Source organism: Mustela erminea, chromosome 1 (assembly GCF_009829155.1).
Source record: "Mustela erminea isolate mMusErm1 chromosome 1, mMusErm1.Pri, whole genome shotgun sequence".
NCBI lineage: Eukaryota > Metazoa > Chordata > Mammalia > Carnivora > Mustelidae > Mustela > Mustela erminea.
Genome location: NC_045614.1, coordinates 32,544,555 through 32,563,920, shown reverse-complemented (window position 1 = coordinate 32,563,920; position 19,366 = coordinate 32,544,555). Strand labels below are relative to the sequence as shown.

Here is a 19,366-nt window from a genome sequence, read left to right as displayed (position 1 = left end):
CGGACCCACACCTGCCAGTAGAAGGCCACGCACGGGTGCAGCATGGAGCAGGGAATGCAGTCGCCCTGCTGAGAAGGCCAGGTGGGCCCTCTGCACCCGTACTGATGAGCACCTGGGGTTTTAATTGCCGTCACCCCTGCCCCCCGCCCCTAAAAAACGACAGCCTTCTCTTTAGTCATTTGACATTTGTCAAGCATTTGAAATGACCCAGAGCCTGTGCTAGGCCTGTGCAAATAAAGAGATGAATGAGCCATGGTAGTTACTTTCTGCAGGTATTCAGCTACTGGTGCTGGGGAGAGGGGGCTGTTGGGTAAATAGCTAAAGGCAACGGAACGGAGTCTCCCCTTTAGGCCGTTAAGCGTTGGAATATTTTTTCCAGAGCTAAGATTACGGTGAGGCAAGTGAAGGAGGGACGTAAGTACAGGGTAGGATACGGCCTTTATTTAAAATATTGACTTTTTTTTGCATTAATTACTTTAAAATATTGCATTACATGACAGTACATTACAATTACATTAAATACTCCATAAAAATATGGTTAGTCTCAATTCCTGAGTTTTTCGGGTCCCCTGTAAATTTCGCTCTGCACTTTCCTCACCCTTGTTCTGGCCTGGAACTCAAATCAAATCTTCATCTCTGGGCACCAGTGAGCATCAGCAAACGCTAATACACATCAGGTGTCTAAGCTGGGTCACACACACACACTTTTGCGTACCGTAGACTGGCCTTGCCACTAATTTGTTATTACCTGAAGCACACAGCTTTTCAGCTCTCAGGCTCAGTGTCTCACCCAGAAAAACACTAAGCCCAGAGAAGTATCTTTTTGACAACAACAAGAGTGTCTCCTTTTGACATTTATGGAGTCCTTAGGTTGTTACAATAGGGAGTCAGCGTTCTCAGGGAAGGTGGTATTTAAGCTCCCACATTAGTGGGAAGTGGACAGCCTGGTCTATACGCTCGGACTGGCAAAATTTTCTTTCTTTCCTTTTTTTTTTTTTTTTTTTTTTGACAGTTAATCTTTAATGAGCCCTTAGTCTGTGACTGTTATAACATCTATTAACAGCCGTACCTGGGCCCGCTCATCTCTCTCAACAGCACTGTGAGATTAGGACTCTTGTTATACCCTTGTTTAATCGATAAGGAGACGGAATCACAAAGGCAGTTAATTGGGGAAGATCACCAGCGACCAAGCCGTGGGAAAAGCAGGGGCCCGCGGTGGGCGGAGGGGGAGCGTCAGAGCTTGCCCTGCGCGGGTTCAACAGGTACTCAGCTGCTGCTGTATTCCGGGGGCTGTGGGGGTAAGGGTTTAGGGTATCCTCATCTACTCGGACTTAGTGAATACATGCCAGGCATGTCACTAACTTTTAAAATAGCCCACGTTTGAGGGTGAGGGGACCCTTTTAGATCTCGATTGTGCTGGCTGTTGTAGGTCTGCGTGCATTTGCCCAAACTGGCAGAATGGTGCCCTGCAATTTACTTAAGTGAATTATGACTTCATTTAAAAAACTTAACCCCCCCCATCTCTCCACCTCCAGCCGCTGCTCAGGCCCAAGTGGCAGGGGGCCTTCAAGTGGTCCCTGCCCTAACTTGGGCTAGGGTGAGGGACGAGCCTTTGTGGGCGGGCCCAGGTGCGGGACCCGAGGCAGCCGCGGCCGGCCGGCGGGGAAGGCGGGGAAGGGAGAAAGTAGGCGCAGCCGGTGCGGGGGAGGGATGGGAAGAGCCCGCGGACCGCGGGGCGAACCCGGGGAGGCGGGGGGATGCCGGGAGAGAGGGAGGGACCTGCCGGCGGGAGAGCGAGAGGCACCAGCAAGGGAGGCGGGGGGAAGCGTGCGCTCCGGAGCGAGCCCGGGGCTGCGAGGCGGAGACAGCCAGGCCACGGGCCGCCGAGCGTGCCCGCCCAGGCGACCCGCCCTCCCCGCCGCGGCGCGGACAGACCGACCGACGGCGTTGCGTGCAGGAGGCGCCCGGCCATGTTCAGCCGGAGCTCCCGGAAAAGACTCTCCAGCCGCTCGGTGAGTGTCCCCTAACCTAAGCGGGGCCGGTCTCTGGGTCCCCCCGGGCCTCCGCGAGCGCCCCTGCCCGGCTTCCCTCCCGCCCCGCTTGGCGGCCGCGCACCTGTGGCCCCAGGTAAGCCGGCCCCGCGGGCGAGGGCGCGTCCGGGGCTCGCGGGAGCGCTACAAGGCGCGGAAGGGGTTAAGTCTGGAAACCCCTGTCTGGGCGAGAGCGAGACCCGGAGCGGTGGCCCTGTATGTCACAGTCCGGGGGCGCCCGGGAAAGCCCCCTCCCTCGCTTTTTCCCCCGAATCACAGTATCTAAGCTCCACCGTCCAGCCTCTCGGAGCTTTAGCCGCGGACTTGACTTTGGGCTGTCTTTTGGGGTGTCCTGTGCTGCCCCCTTCCCGGGAGCACCGGCATGGCTCTAGGCGAATGCGCGATGGTCGCTTCTCCCGGACCCTGGGGAACAGAAAGGTCTTGCTTTTGTTTCTTAGAAGCCCGCGACCAAGGTGTCTGGGGGAGACAAAGCCCCAGCCATGGCCATTTCTTGGTGGCTTGGTGCCCACGCCAGGGGTAGCCCGCCTGGGTGCACACACCCTTCCCCATGCGGGAGACCACTCTGGGGCGCCGGCAGCGCCCCGCCCCGCGTCCCCCACAACTGAGAGGAGCATTGGAGGCAAATTTGATAAGATGGGATGGGAGGGTTAGGTCATCCTGCTTGGGACACCAGTGGGGCTTTAAAGGTAGCCCCCGTGGTGGAAACATGGTTGTGTTGTCTTTTTGTTTTGAAGTTGACTGGACTGGGGCGGATAGAGAGAGGCCAGCCGTGTAACGCGTGTGGTGACCAGTGCCCCGGGTTCGCCTTGCATAAATGGAGGTAGGATGCATCAACTCTGATTCCTAAAGGCATAACAATTCGGGGGTGGGGAGCAGGGAAACATGTATCTATATCTATATATATACGCTCACACAAACGCCTATATTTATCTCCTTTTGTAAATCTCACTTGTAAGTCACATGGAAAGAATGCAAAGGCTGTTCCTTTAAGACTGGGGCTACATCTGCTACAAATATCGGAAGGTGGAAGTGGTGGCCAGACACTGGGGGATGCAGGAGAGCCTGGCTCAGGCTGCATTTCCCTGCTGGGAGGGTTCTGAGTCCTACCCACACTCTGTGTATCTAAGTTGCTCAGCCCCAAATGGTTCAACTTGAGCATGAGGGCCACAAGGCAGTGTGTGGAGGATACCTTGGACGTGCTGGTGTTTCCCAGTTGTGTTTTCAGTTCAGTCCCTGTAGCTCTGGGTCCCACCCACAAATCCACTACTGCCCGCCTGCGCTGTGTCAACCTTCTTCGGTGGCCAGATGTTTCTTATTAATGTGCCGTGAATGTTGACTTCCAGGCAGCCCCAGCCTGGATTGGAATGATTATGTTTGGGAGATGTGGGATCAGGGTGCCCTCCCGTTGCATCTGGCTGCTGGGGCTTTGGTTGGAAAAAGTTGGGGTGCAGGCTTGCAGGCTCTCAGTTGGATGACGTAAGGAGAAGGGAGTGGATCCTTTTTGGCGACTTTCACGAAAAGGAAAAACCAGTGACAGAATATTCCCCGACATCCTAACATGTTCTCTCTTTGATGAGTGCATCTTTCCCTTTTCCCCACCACTCATATGGCCCTTTGAAGTGGGCGGTTTCTGGACACAAGGCTGGGGGTGGGGGGAAGCCTGCTTTGATTTCATTCTACCCCTCTGTGCGTGCTTCTCTACTTTCTCCCAAATGGTAATGTGTGCTGGGCACCCAGTTACAAGGAAATTCCCAAGCAGCTCCTTCAGAAATTAAATGCTTTTGTTCCTGCCTCTGATAGGTCTGGCAGCCTCCTTGCCTTTGTTTCAAGGCACTGAGCACAGCCCTTATGGCTCCCAAGCATTTAATAACTTCTGTCTCAGAGGCAAGGCCAGGTGACCTTATAAATATGGAATGGGCGGAAGGAGGCATCCATCACTGCCAGTTTTGTAGCCCAAATAGGTGTGGTCTGAGCTGGCCCCTTGCACATCCCAAATGTGGAAGTAGGTGGTCAATGGACTAGGTATAGGAGCCTCACAATGTAAACCCAGTCCAGTATGGCCTGACTGCTTACTGCTTCCTTTCTGATCTCTTGGGTTCACAGGGGTGGGAAAGGCAGAGTCACAAACAGGAGAGTGCTTCCCAGCTCCTCCCCTACACAGCAGCTTGGGGTCAACTTCTGCCCAGAGGCCTGTGGGGTAGTGGTTCTGTGTGTGGGTTGTGGACTGATGCTCCTCCTTTTTTTTCTGTGTGACCTCTGACCTCCAGTAAGTCCCCTGGTCTCCATAGTAATTGGTTTCCCTAACCATCAGGTGGGAATAATCGTGGTACTCAGCTCATAGGATTGTGGGAGGGGTTAGATGAGACCCATTGTTCACCCAATATCAGGCCCACGGTAACTACTGGCTACATTTGTTAATTATTTTTTAGCTTCCTATCAACGGCTGCTTGGGAGGAGGCCTCAGTAGCCTGTTTGAGGCTGCTGGGTGTCTAGGTTACTTTAGACTTCCATGACCACAGTTTCTTGGAGAACCTTCAGCTGTTTTAATCCAGTTGATTTTGTGACGGGAATACAAGTGCTGTATTTTCAGCCCATTTTGGAGCTTTTCTTCTGGAAAGAGACCTTTTCATGAGGCTGAGATGGGTTTTCATGCAGAAGCAGTTTCCCCATTGGCAGCAGAAAGGCTTCTCTTGGGCTCCATGAATGGGGTTTTTATAGCATTTCCACCCATTGCTGGAAAGGAAGCAGCTCCTTGCTTTTGCTCCCTCCTTTTCCCCCATGGGCATATTTTCTGGTGACCTTTTGGAGAAGAGGGACAACCATTCCTGGGTTACAACACAATGTTCTTTTTTGGCAGTTTGGAGCCCGCAGTGTGCTCACTTTCTGCTCCTCCGAGGGGATGGGGGGGCGGGGAGAGGCTGTGAATCCAAGGGAGAGACCATTGAGCCCTGAGAGGCGCAAGAGGGTGGCCTGACGGAGGCTGAAGGGCTCCTTTTGGTCAGACCTGAAGAGAGAGAGAATTTCCCTTACCCCAGAGGAGCAGGGCACCCTAAACATTACTGACTGGTCTCTCTTCCAGCAGCTCTGCTTCTACACAGGTCCCCTCCGACCCACTGCCCACCAGCAGGCATTCCCCCCAAAGTAGAACAGAATGGTAGCCCTGCATCCAGCTGTAAGGTACTAACGAAGGCTGTGTGACCTTCAGCAAATGGCTTGGGCTCCCTGAGTTCCATTTCCCTCTGCTGTCGAAGTGGGATTTCTCTACCGAACAAATATTTGAGCGCCTGCTTTGGGCCCGGCTCTCAGCGGGTGCTGGGGATATAGCAAAGAACACACCAGACAGGATTCCTACCCTCATTGAACAAATAATTACATTTTAGATAAGGTGGTCTGGAAAGGACTCTCTGAGGAGGTGACATTTGAGAAGGGACCTAGATGAAGCTAGGGAAGGAGGAGGAGCCCTGTTGATTCAAACCTGGGGCAGGAACCAGCTGGATCAACGTCTCCCCGGGAACTTGCTAGATATCCAAAATCACAGGCTCCGCCCTAGACTTACGGAATCTGAGCTTTAGTGAGATCCCCAGCTGACTCGTGTGCACCTGAGAGAGAGAGAGGGAGAAGTGCGGGGTTCGAACACCTAGCCCTGTGGATGCTGGATTGTTCCCTGTACTTTGCGGCTTCCTCCGTGTGAAGGAAGACGCCGAAGGCCCCGAGGACGGCTCTTAGAGTTCGTGGGAATTTCCCCGAGTTACAATACTCTTTCCCCATTTCCGTTATCACCAACACCTGCAGGTGGCAAATGTGAGGATTTGTAGGTTTTTTTTTTTAAGAAATTTTTAAAAAATTTATTCATTTGACAGAAAGAGAGAGAGATCACAAGTAGGTGGTTGTGGGGGTAGGTAGCAGGCTCCCTGCTGAGCGGAGAGCCCGACGAGGATGACGCAGGGCTCGATCCCAGGACCCTGAGATCATGACCTGAGCCAAAAGCAGAGGCTTAACCCACTGAGCCACCCAGGTGCCCCAGGATTTGTAGGATTTCTAAAGAAAAACAAAACAAACCAAAAAACCCTAGGAAGGTTCCCGTGTTTTGGCGAACAGAGGGCTCACAGTCGTCCAGCACGGTGCCCTCCTCCACCTGATCTAGGGCAGGTGGGGAGCAGAGGTAAGCACTGTCCCCCACAGGCGACTGGGCCACAAAGCAGCAGCACCTGAAGGCAGCCTGGGGCCGGCCTCAGAGGGCATTTGCATTAAGAGGAACATTAAGGCATCTTCAGGGACCATGGGCAGAACAACATCATTAATAACTAAGATCTTCCTGTACTATGAGAGAGCACGCTCGGTGGGGGTTCACTGAGCTTGCTTGTTTGCAACCAGTTTGAGAAGGGAGGGAAAAATAGCCCTTTTTCCTGGGAAGCTTTGCCCTGTGAATGCCTAGGCTCTGATGAATAAAGTGGCAACAATAATGCTGCAGCATCAGCCATGATCGGGATGGGCACTTACCCTATTCCGAGCTCTACCTCCCCAGGTGATACCCATTTCTAGTTCGTCCTCCCCGAACTCTCCAAGGTACAAGTGGGGATTTCCCTGATGAGGAAACCGGGGCTCCAAGTTGTTAAATAATCTGTCTCCGGTCTCCTCACTGGGGAGAATGAGCTGGAATGGAGCTCTAAACCCCCAGTTCATTTTCTGGTGACTTAAGGCTTCCTGTTCCCTCTCCGATGTAAGGCAGAGGGCTCTCCGGTCACGTGCAGCCCGCAGGTGGATTTTCTTTGGTCTGCCCAGTGTGTTAAGTAAGAGGGCTTTTTATAACGTTAGAATCTAGGTTTCCAGCTTCTCTTTGAAAATCCAACAACGTGATAGCACGGAGCCTTTTTTGCTACCTGGCAGCGTAGGAGTGGTCTCTCTTCAGATGGGTATGACCTTGGCTCACCGTCGTCTCTGACATTCTGGTTGCCCTGAGGGACCTCCTCAAATCCTTGGGCACCCTGTCCCATACCGGAAGTGCCTGGAGTTTTTTCACGCTGAATAAGCACGGTCGTCTCTCTAAATGTGATCTTAAAAAATAGGATGCTTTTGTAAGAGTAGCTGCCATTCCAAAAGCACAGGCAAAGCCAGACAAGCGCTTTAGGTCTTTCTTGTCTTTCCATGACATCAATCCTTGGAGATGGTACAATTATTTATCCCTGTTTTAATAGAGACGGAAACGGAGTCTCGGGGTCAAACAGTTTGCCTACATCCTTATAGCCAGCGAGTCAATGGTCTTCCGGCCTTGTCTGACCTCAGAATTCTGGGTCTGGACGAGGACTTTTGCAACTTGGCTTGCATAGGAATTCCCAGGGCATCGTATTCAAATGCAGATTCCGATTGAAGGGGATGGAGGCAGTGGCCCAAGATTCTACATTTCTAAGAAGCTCCCAGGTGATGCTGATGCTGCTGGTTGGGGAACAGGCTTTGAGTAGCAACAGTCTGGACCAGGGATCAGCAAATTGAGTCCTGCTGGCCAAATCTGACCCTTTACCTGTTCTGTGTGGCTTATAAGACATACATGGTTTTAGCATTTTTTTTCATGGTTAGAAAAAAATGGGGCACCTGGATGGCTCAGTCCGTTGAGCATCTGACTCCTGGATGCAGCTCAGGTCATGACCTCAGGGTCATGAGATTGAGCCCCGTGTCAGGCTCTGAGCTCAGCACGGAGTCTGCTTGTCCCTCTTCCTCAGCTCCTCCCCCTCATTTCTCTCTCTCTCTCCTCTCTCTAAAACGAATAAATAAAATCTTAAAAAAAAATTTTTTTAAATGGTTGGAAAAAAATGAAGGGTATTTATGACCTAGGAAAATTGTAGGAAATTCAAATTTCAGGGCCCATAAATAGCTATCTGAACAAAGTCAAGTGCATTTGTTTATGCGCTGTCTATGGCTGTTTTCTTGCTACAGTAATAGAGTTCAGTATTTGTAACAGAGATCACTTGGCCTACCAAGCCAGAAACATTTACCGCCTCACCATTTGGAGAGAATGTTTGCCAATCCCTGGGCTGTACAGCAATTGAGGGGAATATGCAATAGCATCTCTTGGTTTTAGAAGAAAAGAATCTGAGAACCTTTTGGAATTAGAACTCAAGGAGACTTCCCCTCCAACCTGGGTGAGATTTGGTGCAGAAATCAAAGACAACCAAAGAACCAGGGAATAGACCAAAGCCATTTCTAAAGGGCATGTGGAGATGCGGCTTGCGAGACCAGATCAATGCCCGCCAGCGGATTCTAAGCTCCTTGTAATCCCTTTAACATTTCGGCTTTGCTGATAAATGTAGATTCGACTTGAGTATTAAAAGGCGGGCTTTTAGAACAAGCCTCCTGGAGTTGCACTTTCAAGAGCCGCTGACGTGGAAAGCTCAGACCAGGGGTGGTTTTGTGAGGTGGTTTTAATTATGCAGAGCGGTTTGTCTCTGGACAACCGGCGGCCTTTCCAGGCGGCATGCTTTGGCCCCACGTAGCCTGGGTCAGCCAATACTGCCTCGAAAAGCATCTTAGTTGCCCAGGCAATTGTGTTGATTGATGACTCTGGTGGCGATCTGGGGACATGCCGGCTTGGTTTCCTTTAGTGGGTTGTCATTTGGCTAAGAAATGGGTTCCCACTGATTATTTTGCTGGGGAAGGAAAAACTTTCTGTCTTGGTCACTTGACGTGCCAAGAAAAGTTGGGGGTGGGGGGGGAAGGTGAAAGGAGATGGTATGTGTGTGTATGAGTGTGTGTGCACCCAAGACATAGGGAAGTATCTATAGCAGCTCAGAACTTGCTGTCCGGCTCACTGTGCATCCTTGGCATTTGATAACATGCTCGATAGAAGCTTCAGCACCTTTGTAGGATTTTTCTCTCGAAGAAACCTATTTGTTCGTCCCAATGTGTCCATGTTATGGTCTCTGATTTCCAGATAAGGTGTCGCTATTGTGAAGTATTTTAAAATCACACACCCTCACACGTACGTGCGCATAGAAAACTTACACAGCACCCAGAAGCAAACCCTTCATTACACCTTTGAGAGCAGTGGTCAGCAAAGCACAGCCAGTGGGACACAATCAGGCTGCTCTCTGGTTTTGTAGAGACTTCTAGCCAAGAATAGCTTTCCTATTTTTAAGTGATTGGGGGAAAAAAAAAATCAAAAGAGGAATAACATTTTGTGGCACATAAAAATGACATAAAATTTACATTTTAAGTTCATAGCTGGAGTTTTAATGGGACACAGCCATGCCACTTCCTTTAGCATCCTCTCTGATGGCTTTTACAGTAGCAGAATCTGGTAGCTGAGACAGCCCTCGTGGCCCAGGAAACCGGAAGAGTTGACCACGTGGCCCTGGGCAGAAAGGCTGCTTGACCCCCCAGCCAGATGTCTTGAGATCTATTGCTTATGGCTTGGTTTTTTATATCCTCAAATTCATTCAAATTAGTCTTTGTTAATAAGATTTTAGAGAAAACATGCATCCTATGTGGTCTTCTGTAGCATACTTTAAGATTTACAAATTTTTCCAGGACATCTTTGCGTGTCATCATATAAAGAGCAGAAAGATCGAGGGACTCCTGGGGGGCTCAGTTGGTTAAGCATCTTGCCTTTGGCTTGGGTCGTGATCCCAAAGTCCTGGGATTGAGCCCCAGGTTGGGCTTCCTGCTCTGCGGGAGCCTGCTTCTCCCTCTCCCTGCCACTCCCCCTGCTTGTACTCTCTCTCTCTCTAATAAATAAATAAAATCTTAAAAAAAAAAAAGGCAGAAAGATTGAAACTAATACATTTGTTAGCTTTTAGAATCTGGTGTATGGGTTATCAGTAAATTGAAAATTCTCTGCTCATGGCCACTTTGGTGGTTTTCCACTGTTCCTGATTATATAGCAGATGATAATAGCTTTTCTTATGCTACAACAGGGCCATGTGAAGCTCTTGTCAAATTGTCTTCCAAGGAGATGGTGCCAAATTCCACCCCTGCTATTGAAAAAAAAGTGAATATATTTATGTGTTCTTCAGGCTGAAACTTTGGAACATCTCAGCGTGTACAGCAACCTTGTAATTAATCCTTGTTTAATCACTCTGAGTGACAATTTGTTCCCAATGAATAGTGAGAAAACACGGAGCATGGATGTCAGTCATCTTTTTCTTTTTCAAAATACGTTTTATTTGTCTTTAATCAGGAGAGTGGTACTCACATTCTGTCGAAAGGTTGCCATCCATCTTTCTGCGTCTGTTGTTTAAGGTTGGTGGGACGAGGGGGAATCTCATAAGTGTGTTATTTTGTGGTCTGCTGGTTTAGAAAGCTGTAAGGTTATCCGTTAACTCTACCATTAATGAGAATCCCAGAGGGAATTCCCTGTGGACAGAGGGAGTAGTCCCCAAAGAGAATGATTCCCAGAGCGTAGAGCATTATGAGATCAAAAGAATTCTACCTGCCCTGTGTATGGAAGAGCCACGGGGAGTGATCTCTGGGGAGAAATGTGTACTTTGAGGCAGTGTCATAAAAACTTCTATGAAGTATATAGGGCTTATGTGGGAAGATTATGGCTGAGCGGTTAAAGGGAAAGCCTTTGAAGACGTTTTGCTGGGATTACAGTCTTGGTTCTGCATTTTACTAGCTAAGAATCCTTGAACATGGCACTTAACCTTTCCGAGCCTTCCTTGGTTTTCTCATCTGAAAAATGGGAATAAGGTTACTATTATGAGGTTCTCTTATGAGGCTGTCAGGAGGATTACGTGGGATAAGGCACGTAACATGCCTCATTGTGCATGGCGTGTAATGTAAGCTCCATGGGTCTGTGGTCGAAAGACAGATGAGTAACAACAGGATTGGATAAGGAGTAGGAAGGCAGGAGGGCCTGGGGGCCCAGTGGATTAAGCGTCCAAATCTTGGTTTCAGCTCATGGCATGATCTCACAGTTGTGAAATTGCGTACCTCATTGGTCTCTGTGCTCAGCGGAGAGTCTGCTTGAAGATTCTCTTTCTCCGCAACTTCCCTCCATTCAGTCTCCCCTCCACCCCCTGCTCAAATAAATAAATAAATAAATCCAAAAAAAAAAAAAAAAACAGAAGGAAGGTGTGGGTTGGAGATGCAATGACAGAGAACAACCACCCCCCCCCCCATAATGAGCTGCAGTGCTTCATTTGTTAAACGGGTGTGACGCTCCTTTTTCTATGAACTTCAGGCAGGAGAGATGGTGTCTCCAAGCTCCCCCACCCCCAACCATGTGGGACTTAAGGTTCTAAAGGAATGAATGTTATGGATGGGATAGCCAACTCCCATCACACACTTACATGCAGACATGCACACTTCAGATGAAATGGAGTTTAGAATTGGACCCTCTACCCTCACAGTCTATTTGCTTAAGTGAAATGTGCATATGATGTTCGTTAAAACAGTTTGCCAACCATAACAAGAAGACAACATTTAAATTTTGCCCCTGGTGTCCTTATATAAAAAGGGGCCTTTTTTTGTGCCTTGTGCCCACCAACTGGACCATGAAAACTCATGTCCAAGATGAAAGCCACTCATCATCAAGGCGATACTTAATCCGTGTTACTCAAGCCTGCTTGATAAGCGTCGGGCTTTCCTGCTGCTAGTGTGCCGCACCAAACACTTTGACTTACATGAACATTAAGGAGAAGCTCCCTTTTCTAATTTATACAATATTTGAACTCCAAGATCACATTCTGAAAAGTCCTGGGACAAGATCTGGCCTGTACCTATATTTTGTTGCAGTGGTACTAAATTTAAAATTTTAAGTAGTTGCCAGCATTTTGATGTTTCGTGTAAGAAATCACATTCAGGGTTTCTTTGGAGTAATGTATTTCCAGCAATTCTGGGCTTATTATATTCCTCCCTTACTTTCTGATAAGAATGTGTGTTCAGCTTTTCCACAGTCCCCACCATTCCCTGTTGTGTTATCCTTGGCCTGCCTCACTCATTTACATTTCGGGCTAGCTGCTGTAGACATCTAACTTTGTGCTAGTAATTTGAAGAAGCCAATGAGTGATTATGCCTGACTGGAAGGAGATAAGAATGGCAGAACAGAAGAAAGTCGCCAGTTGGCTGGGACAAATGGACTAAGCAGGACATCTAAGTAGCTAAATCCTCCCTCTCTGGGAGTTGCTTTTTGAAAGGAGCTCACATTGTTGAGGGTTTGCTGTGTGGTTGGCTTTTTTCATGGCCCGTGATTCCCTCAGAACAATTTTCTGAGGCACGTGTTTTATCTTCTGCTTTGTAAACAGGGGGAGACTGTGACCCAGGGGGGGTTAGGTAACATGTGTTAGGTCACACAGGTAAGAAGTAGTGGAGTCAGGATTTGAATCCAGGTCTCTGAGGTTCAAGATCACAAGTACTCTGACCAAGACAGCATGTTTAGCTCTGGCATTTTGTCTCTCCTTGTCTAAATATAAAACTATAACTTGGAGAAAAGAGTCATATTCTCAGTGGTCTGGGGATGAGATTGGACTGTTGCCCACACTGAACAGAACGTCTGAAGAACCCTGGGCTGGTGGGTTTACTTGCGGATGGGGGCTTTAAGGTGAAAGTCTATAAAATCAGAGGACTGAGGGTGTCTGAGAGGTGACAAACTGGCCACTTGCAGTTTCCCCATCAGATCTGCATACATCGAAGGGGGCTGTCTTCAGCTTGCTGACACGTTTGGTATTAAATTGGGCTATGGGGAAGCTTGTGAAAAGTGGGAGTCTGCAGCATTCCATTTGCATATTTCCTAGAGGAACCCTCCGCAGAAGAGGTCAGGGGAGGGAGTTTACGGAGCACCCCCTCGGAGCCGGCTTGAGTCCCTAAGCTAAAAATAACCAGGACCTCCAATCTTTGGACCTGTGCTCTCAAGCTTATGGTCCCCAATGTTTCACAGATCCCAACACCACATTGCGAAGCAGACACACTTTTGCCAGCTTGAAGGCATTTAATGAGAGCGTTATTTGATTTTTATGTTTGGTAAACTACTTGGGGATGCAGAAACTGCTTTCACAATTCTTAAAAACTGGCTCGTTAAGTGTACATGTAACATCCAGAGCCTGTCCTCCACGTTGAGTGCTGAGGAATTAGGCCTCCAGGGGGCTTATTAGAAGAATGCAGGTGTTTTCTTTCTTCAATGATACTATGAAATTACTGTGATCATATAATTTCCCCAAGCCTTTTGTTCCACAGTCAGGCACCCAGGAGCACACGCCTGTCATTTGCATCTTTGATGACTTGCCCTTTGGAGCTTCTCCAGTGACATACAGAGTTGTTGGGAAGTCATAAGGACAGTCTCCTGTCAGCTTCATGAAGCCCCACATTTGGAGGCAATGGGTAACAGGCATGTCTCTGTTGTCTTAGGTCCAGGAATATTTGAAGTCATAGGGAAGGAGACGTACCTAGGTTTTCCTGGGTCCTGGGAGGTGGAATGGTTTCATAGATGTATCCAACTGCTAGGGATTATTGAAAAATTCTGGGTTTTACTTTTCAAAGTCCTGGTGATAACAGCATTTTAAAAGCAGGTTTATTTCTTATTTTAAATTAATCTTGATCAAATGGTTGGATGATAAATGTGCCATGTAGACAGTTTGGAAAAGTCAACAAAGTCAAATGATTTCTTTAGGGGAAAAAAAAAAAAGAAAAGTAGTGAGACTCCCTGGATCCAAAGAGGAATCTTCTCCACATTAGGGTGTGATTTCCTTCTAGGGCTTTTTTCAATCGGGAGTTTTACATAACTGTATTATTATGTAAATGAATACAAACTGGGTGGCTTCAGATAACAGAAATTCATTCTTTGGCGGTTCTGAAGCCAGAAGTCCAAGATGAAGGGGTCAGGAGTGTCGGTTCTCTCTGTAGGATCTAAGGGGAAATGGATCCCCTGCCTCCGTCTTCGCTTCTCGGGCTCTTGGCAGCCCTTGGCATTTTTTGGCTTGTAGATTTCACTCCCATCTCTGCTTCTGTCATCACAGGGTGCTTCCTTTTGTCTCTCTATCCCTTTCTTTTCTCAGAAGGCCTTGCCGTTGGATTTGGGCTCACCCTCTCATCTAGGATGATCTCATCTCAAGGTTCTTAATTTCATTACATCCGCAAAAACTCCTTTCCAAAATAAAATCAAATTTAGAGATTCCCGGTGGATGTAGCTGTCCAGAGGGCTGCTCTTCAACCCATTATAATTACAGTCATGGTGAGAAAGCATATACCCTTTCATGTTCTCCAGCAATGCACCCAACTAAGGCTTTTTTTTTTTTTTAATTGAGGGTAGTAGTCATATTATTATTTTTTTAATATTTTATTTTTTATAAACATATGTTTATAAAACCAGGGGTACAGGTCTGTGAATCACCAGGTTTACACACTTCACAGCACTCACCAAAGCACATACCCTCCCCAATGTCCATAATCCCACCCCCTTCTCCCAAACCCCCTCCCCCCAGCAACCCTCAGTTTGTTTTGTGAGATTAAGAGTCACTTATGGTTTTTTAAATGCGTTATCTAGGAAAGTCCAGGAGCGCTAGAGAGCTGGGTATCCACTTTAGGGCACCTTTGTGGGGAACCCGCCTTTTGTCTTTCCGAGGTGCGGTTAAATGCTTGCAACAGGCAGGGATTGTGCAAACCGCTGTTAGTGGATGGAATTTCCTGTCCGTATGGATGAATTCAGCATTCTGAATCAGTTGACCCCCTGGGGTCACTCTATGAAGTTCATCCATCTTCTCGCGGCTTTTGTTGGGCTTTGCCAGGGAGATGTATGGGAAATGAACTGATAGTGTATAGGCGGTTATTTGTGGGAAGAACTGTTGGCCCTGGGGCTTTTAATTAATGTCTAGGTTGTATAACTGATTGACTTTCAAAGGGGAGAAAATTGGGCTCCCTTAGAAAAGAAAATTCTTCCTAATTCTGGAACTAGGTCCCATCTCTACAAAGTCCTGCCACAGCTAACTTACTCCACTCCCCAACTCCTATGACTTGTCTGTAAAATCCATCAGAAAAAGTCTAACATTAATTAAACTTCCCTACTCCCTGATTTTTGTTCTGTTAAATTCAGCATGAATGGATATTGGCTTTTCCTAGTAACTTAACTGAAATAAAATGAAAGCAAATGATTTTCCTCATTATCACTCTCATATTAGCGATCATGAATTGACCATTTACAATGGACAAGAGCTATTCTATCCCAGGCCCATTTCTTATATTCTTCAATTTAATTCTTGAAACCCTCTATGAAACAGACACCATGATCCACATTGGTTTTAAGAGGAGACCTGGGTGCTGCAAGTTGAAGTTACATACCCAAGGTCACACAATTAGTATTAAAACCAAGGTTAGATCTTAGGACTTTGACTATGATGTGGGCTTTTGAGCACCATATTCTTTGCCTCGATCCGAGGGATCTAAACAGTGGTGGGGCTATCCCCTTCCTGCCCCAAGTTTCCCATTCATTAGCTCTCAGTTGGTGCTTAATTTACACCTAATAAATCAGGTGCTGGTGCTGGTGGTTCAGAGAAGTAGTCTGAGAACCATTATAGCCCTGCCCTCCAGGGCTTAATGTCACATCGGAGAAGCCAGACAGACATGATTTAAATGACTGTCCACTTAGCAGTCTAGGAGATTTCTTACCATGGAGTAGTATAGAGTACTGGTATGTGATCGGTGCTGATGTTGAGGGCCAGGAGTGCAGATGGGAGAGAGAAGCCCCACTCCCATGTGAGCATCGGTACCTTCTTGGCTGCCTCCTCCTTCCTGTCACTTAGGGGCCATGGAATTTACTAAAGTAGCTTTCGCGCTCTTCCATCAGCAGAAAGGAGAACCAGCCAAGGTCTGGTGTCTGTGAAGATGACTCAAGGTTTAGGAGGTTCTAGCCCCACTGGGTAGTCCAATACATTGTAAGGGTACAGAAACGAGATAGTGTGGTGCTGGAGCAGGAGGTGATGCTGGAGGCAGACCAAGATGCCTCCAAAACTAGATCCGAGTCTCTGTGCGCGGTGTTCAAGAGACGTGACCCGTAAAAGCCACGGGCTAAGCTTCAATACATGGTGCTAGGACAAGCAGTTTTCCATTTGCAATAAGGAGAGAGAGATTCGAAACTTAAACAAGCCCCTCAATTTTTATAAATTTGGAAAGTAAAAGGCATATCTAAATCGAAATAATTCCTCTTTTTCTGTCCCCCACTCCATACCCTTTTGCCATACTGGCCTCCTTACTACTGGTCCCTAAACACAGGCATATTTCTACCTCAGGACATTTCACAGGGCAGCTCCCCCCACCTCCCACCCGCCCCAGCAGATGTCTACACAATTTGTTGCTTTGCAACCCTCCAGGCCTCTTCTTCAGTGTTTCCTTAGAGCAGCATTTCCTAACCATCCGAAATAGTGCTCCAACTCTTCTCTTTTCCCAGCTTCTCTTAGTTTTTTGTTTTTTCCTGGAGCACTTTTCACGACATGACGCTCTATTACATTTTTAATGGATTATCTGGATTTTGATGTGCACTAGGTTTAATGACTATAGTCTACACAAGAACTTCAGCTTCATAAGAATCTTCTGTTTCATGCCTTTTTTGTTTGTTTGTTTAATTCCTCAACTCTCAGAAAAATACCTGGTGCATGGCAAAAATCCCCATAGAATTTGTTGAATAAATGAATAAATGAAGGGATGACCCGGAGCCCAGAAGTCAGAAAAGAAAATTATCTTCCCATGAATAACTTGAAATTTTCAAAAGACAACTTGGGAAAATTATTGGTAATGCACGATATAAGGAGACCTAATTTTTCAAAATGTGGAAACAGCTCTAACTAATGAGAACAATATGAAATGATTCAATAGAAAACTGAACAAAGGATCTCATCAGGCAGATGTATGGAAAAGCATTATTTGTTTTCTTAATGACATGGGCATTTCTCCTGTTTCTGTTTGCCTGAGTCCAGGATAAATAGCTTTTAGGAAACAGATTTGTGTGCAATGGTGAAGTTTGTGTCTCATGAACTATAGCGTCTGCTTTCCTAGGAATTATTACAATAGGATGATACTCTGGTTTGAGCTAAGCTTTGTTCACTTCTGTTGAGAAGATTTAAAGAGCTCTTCAGATTCCTTAGGATTTGGCATTGTCCGAGGGCATAAGCCAGGTCCACAGCTGTGATCATGTGATCCAGGAGACAACAGGAAAGCAGCTGTACAACTACAACAAAACATCACATCTACCTCTAGGGTTGTGGGCGTCTGGCCACTCATGGCTGCATTTCTGTGATCTGGTCACAGTGACTCGGAAAGGGCTGCTGGTGCTTAGTAGTCTGGAGACAGTGTGGTTAAACATTCTTTAGCCTGAGTGACTGTGCCATCACAGTGAAGGTAGTCCTGCCCCAAAGCCAAGGGCATTCTCACCCACTGAGGAGGAGTAATGCAAAGTGTTGCAAGCAGCAAACGCCTTTGGGAAGGGCAGAACACACCTCTGATACTTGGAAACTTACTGAACTCTCCTGGACCTCAGTTTCTCTCATCTTGAGATTGAGGCACATGGATGAATCAGGAAGGGCTCCGTCATCATTAACACATGATGATAGATAGCATTACTAGGGCTTTCTTGCTAAAATAGCCAATGGAGGAGATTTTGGCAAGAAGAAATTGGAAGGGAGTTGTTCATTCAATCCCCTTTGCTGGATAAACCAAAGGTCTGCCTTCCCTCAATGAAACATCCAGTTTGTAAGTCCTTTTTCAGGACGCTGTCAGTCTCTGGTCCCTTCAGCTCTGTTGTAGACTCGTATACTACCAGGAGTGAATTTGTTTGTTCCTAAATCTATTCCCACCTGTTCTCCTTGGGACGGTAGGTACATATGTGAACTTTGTAAATCTATGAAATAAAGATGTAAACAGAAATAAGAATTGCTATTTCTATGAAAATGAAGCTCAGTGCTTGGAAATAACCCAGTAATGGATACTACGAACAACTCAGTTGAATTAGGTTTGAGCAAAATGATTCTAAGAGACTGGGAATGAGGCAGAGATAATGAAAGGACCTAGATTTGTTCGGATATCTTTACGTTATGACACGGCTCTAAAAACAACCAAACTGAAATCGAGGAAGATGGATTGTAGGTTTCTTTTGTGCATGACCTAAAAGGTTTTCTGTTCCATAAACCCATATGTAAAATCTCCTCTCTCCCTAGAAATGAATGTATGGCTATATATTTCAAGAAAAAAATTAGCGTATACTCTATGTATCATTATTTTGTGATTCCTCAATGTGATAGACACTGCTAGGTGTCCCCGTCCATCATCTACTTCTTCCTTAGGGATATAACCTGTGAAATATTGTATGACAAGCAGCCTGAGAATTAAGAGTATGTACCAGCCCTTTTTACTCCTAGGGGTTGCCATTTCACTAAGTTCCACTCAAAGGCATATAAGTTAAAATAGTAAGTACAACGTCTGGGAAGTACCTTTCAAAAGAAAGTGTGTACCCCTGCTTCCTGCCCACTGGAATATGGATGTGACAGTTGGAGCTCAAGCAGCCAAATTGGACCATGAGGTAGAAGCCCTGTACGGAGGAATGTGGAATAAGACAGGCATTGCCTGGATTCCTGGTGACCATAAAGACTCTCCCTGGTGGCCTTGGATTGCGTAACCCCAGACTGTATTTACATGAGGGAGAAATTGTTTCTATCTTGCTTAAACCACTATTATTTTGGATTTTCAGGCAACCACAGCCGAATTTCTTCCCAACTTGACTACAGATGTTCGTTATATTGGGTAAAAGGCTCTGTTATATTAGCTACTGCCCCAGGGTCAAGAATTAGTTTTGACTGTCTCGACAGATTTAGACCTGTCATTTCTAGCAATAAGTTAGGCACTACGTTCTCAATGATAGAGGATCCAAAATCTTTTTTTTTTTTTAAAGTTTGGGAGTGCTGCTAAAGGGCAAGTGTGCTATGGCAGAACATAGAATATATTGTTCTGAGGTAGGGATGACTTCATCTGAAACCTAGAGTTTTTGTAAGTTACTAGAGTAAATTCCATTATACATGGTTATAATAAGTACTGAAGTGAGAGTACTCCTCCCCCTACCCCCCACCATAGTTCCAACCTCTCTGTGAATCGGCACCATCATCTATCGAGGAATAACCTGGAACATTTCAGTATTGTCATCATGGAGCCCCGATTTGACCCTCTGAAAAAGTGCATATGCTGTTGCGGAATGCGTTTAGAACTGCTTATTTTAGGATTAAGGGGTATAGAATGAAGGGATACGATTAATCCCGTTGATAGCCCCTATCATTTTACCAGCAGACGAGGCAGAAAGCTTGGGTTCACATTACATATGTGGAGAAGTATGCCGCAGCGCTACTGCGTGT

The 19,366-nt window shown here is 46.8% G+C and overlaps 1 protein-coding gene across 2 annotated transcripts in view; it reads left to right on the top strand.

Moving 5' to 3' along the window:
- The first annotated feature begins 1,768 nt into the window (after positions 1-1,768).
- PRICKLE2 (prickle planar cell polarity protein 2) overlaps positions 1,769-19,366 on the top strand; it is a 320,192-nt gene continuing 302,594 nt past the window's right edge. The window contains exons 1-2 of one of the 2 annotated variants that reach the window (XM_032324380.1): positions 1,769-2,012; positions 2,786-2,871. In XM_032324380.1, the coding sequence (XP_032180271.1) occupies positions 1,971-2,012; positions 2,786-2,871 (128 nt within the window). In that variant the 5' untranslated portion in view covers positions 1,769-1,970. Of the gene's footprint in view, positions 2,013-2,785; positions 2,872-19,366 lie in introns of those variants that run through there. The other variant, XM_032324418.1, reaches the window with a different exon arrangement.